At 51.4% G+C, this 2500-nt stretch overlaps 2 protein-coding genes across 4 annotated transcripts in view; one reads left to right on the top strand and one right to left on the bottom strand.

The window, feature by feature from the left end:
• Positions 1-1664, bottom strand: part of LOC308374593 (BTB/POZ domain-containing protein 6-B-like) — a gene marked incomplete at both ends in the record, with an annotated part of 3231 nt that extends 1567 nt beyond the window's left edge. Inside the window, 4 exons of the mRNA XM_080850411.1 lie at positions 430-548; positions 713-803; positions 968-1283; positions 1577-1664. Of these exons, the coding sequence (XP_080706537.1) occupies positions 430-548; positions 713-803; positions 968-1283; positions 1577-1664 (614 nt within the window). The remainder of the gene's footprint in view (positions 1-429; positions 549-712; positions 804-967; positions 1284-1576) is intronic.
• brf1a (BRF1 general transcription factor IIIB subunit a) overlaps positions 1-2500 on the top strand; it is a 32989-nt gene that overhangs the window by 15735 nt on the left and 14754 nt on the right. The window lies entirely within an intron of this gene.

Here is a 2500-nt window from a genome sequence, read left to right as displayed (position 1 = left end):
AACAAACACACACTCACAGACACACACACACACATACACAGACAGACTTTCTCATAAACACACAGACACACACAGACATACACAGACACTTACACACACACACACAGACACACACCTGGACCTGATCTGAGGAGGACTTCAGTCTGATATGAAACCTGTGTGTTTGTGTTTGTGTGTTTGTGTGTGTGTGTGTGTGTGTGTGTGTGTGTGTGTGAGGACTTCAGTCTGATATTAAACCTGAACACTGGAGGAACTCTGGCTGTAGGCTAAACTTTACACAGTTTTTTTTTCAGAAAGACTCACAGCTGAAGAGAGAGGGCTACATTTAAAAACTAAAACTCTTTAGGGTGTGAACCCGGAGACGTCCCCGTGAGCCGGTAGTTGTGGGTTATTAGCTCGCTCTGCTCTGTGATTAGCGCGCTGTCTTACCTCAGGAGGATGAGGAACGCGCCCGCCTCCACATCTGGGATTCGGATCTCGGACTCGGTCTCCGCGAGATCGCCGTAGAACATGGCGCAGAACACGGAGCTCCCGACGGCCAGGACGTACTGTGGAGACACGAGACACGGGCGCGTTAGATGGCTTGCGCTGGGACCACACACACACGCACTCAAGGCAACACTCTACCGGCAGGACTGTCAGGACATGGGGCATGTGTGTGTGTGTGTGTGTGTGTTTGCGACGTAAGATACGAAACGGAGTGCACCCTCACCTTGTGTGCCGGAATTCGGCGCGTGTCTCCCGGTGGACCGACAATAAAATGGACGTCTGCCATCACTTCATTATTGAACATTGAGGCATTTCTGTAAAAGGGAAGAAGACGGGAGAGGGTTAGAGCCAGCGGATGTTATTCTTGACTCTTCAATTCTGCTCCTCGACAACAGAAACACACACACACACACACACACACACACACACACACACACACACACACACACACATATGTTCTCTGAGGCAGTGAGCTTACCTCTCCCGTAGTGTCGGTTGAGCCTCTCTCGAGCTGGGCTCCTCCGTGTTGTTGTTGAGGATGTTCTGCTGGCTGGTGGGTGACGCGGCTGTGGGTGACGCGGCGGTGCTGAGCGTCTGCGTGCCCGACCCGAAGCTCTCCTCCTCGGCGGGGCTGACCGCGGTGTTCCCCCCTCCGTGCTGGAGGTTGGCGTGACTCTTCGCTGAGAACAGCTCTGCTGCCATCTTCTTCTTCAGCGACAGAGTTAAAATCTCATAGCATACCGGCAGCTTCCCCGCCTGTTTCCCTGTTGCCCTTTTCGACTTTTTCAGCGTTTCTGGAAGTAAGAGGAGAAACGTTAAGCACCTCGGAACTCGACCGTGTTTGAGCAGCCGGCATCCCGTAGCGTCCGGCATCGGATTGTTGAAAATTAACTATTCTCGTTTCTAACGGTAAAATAAGGAAATGACCCCAATCGGTTAAAAAAAACTGTGATTGAGTGGATGACGTGGTCATGGACGACAGCACAAGCTCATGATGTGTGAAGTGAAATCTAACAACACTGAAGCAACTTGGGGAGCAGCATGAGTGTGTGTGTGTGTGTGTGTGTGTGAAGTGAAATCTACCGACCCTGAAGGAACTTGAGGAGCAGCATGAACATCTCTCCGTCAGGCGGAATGATCCCAACTTGAAGTGGACTCTTCCCCCGCGGTCTCATCACATCGCCTTACGGTGTGTGTGTGTGTGTGTGTGTGTGTGTGTGTGTGTGTGTTTCCCAGGCAGAGCTCCTTCACAGCGGTTAGTAATCCCTTTAGAAACGGTAATGATAAATCCAGAAAACTGCCAGGTTGCAGTCTAGTCCAGGTTTGCGCCTCGAGCTTCGGCAGTGGTTCACTGTGTAGCCGAAGTATCCAACCGCTGTCCTCGCGATCGCGAACGAAAATGAAGACTGAAAAAATCTGCCGAGTGCGATGTTTACTGCTCGCTGTGTGTGTGTGTGTGTGTGTGCTGAGTGTACTGCTCGCGGCTTCTGACTGGTCCCCGTCTGCCCGCCAATCAGCTCGTGTTCCCGTTAGACGTAAACAGTCCGTTTCTCCTCCTCTTCCACCTCCTGCCTCCTCCTCCCGATTTCACTGCCACAGGCTAGGAAAGGCTGCCGGTTAGTGACGGCATAGGTTCTTAAGGAGAGAGAGTGTGTGTGTGTGTGTGTGTGTGTGTGTGTGTGCCGGTTAGTGATGGCATGGGCTCTGAAGGAGAGAGAGTGTGTGTGTGTGTGTGTGTGTGCCGGTTAGTGATGGCATGGGCTCTGAAGGAGAGTGTGTGTGTGTGTGTGTTTGTGTGCCGGTTAGTGATGGCATGGGCTCTGAAGGAGAGTGTGTGTGTGCCGCTTAGTGATTGCATGGGCTCTGAAGAAGACCATGGAACATCTGCAGTGCATAATGTGTAATTTTCTCATCCGAGCGTTACAGTTTATTATTTGGTTTTTAACATTCCTTTAGATATGTGATCATTTTTCAGCTTCACACAGCCCACAGCAAACTCAAGTGCCAGAAG

This window comes from Sprattus sprattus, assembly GCF_963457725.1.
Source record: "Sprattus sprattus genome assembly, chromosome: 13".
Taxonomy (NCBI): domain Eukaryota; kingdom Metazoa; phylum Chordata; class Actinopteri; order Clupeiformes; family Clupeidae; genus Sprattus; species Sprattus sprattus.
This window is presented reverse-complemented; position numbering and strand designations above follow the sequence as displayed.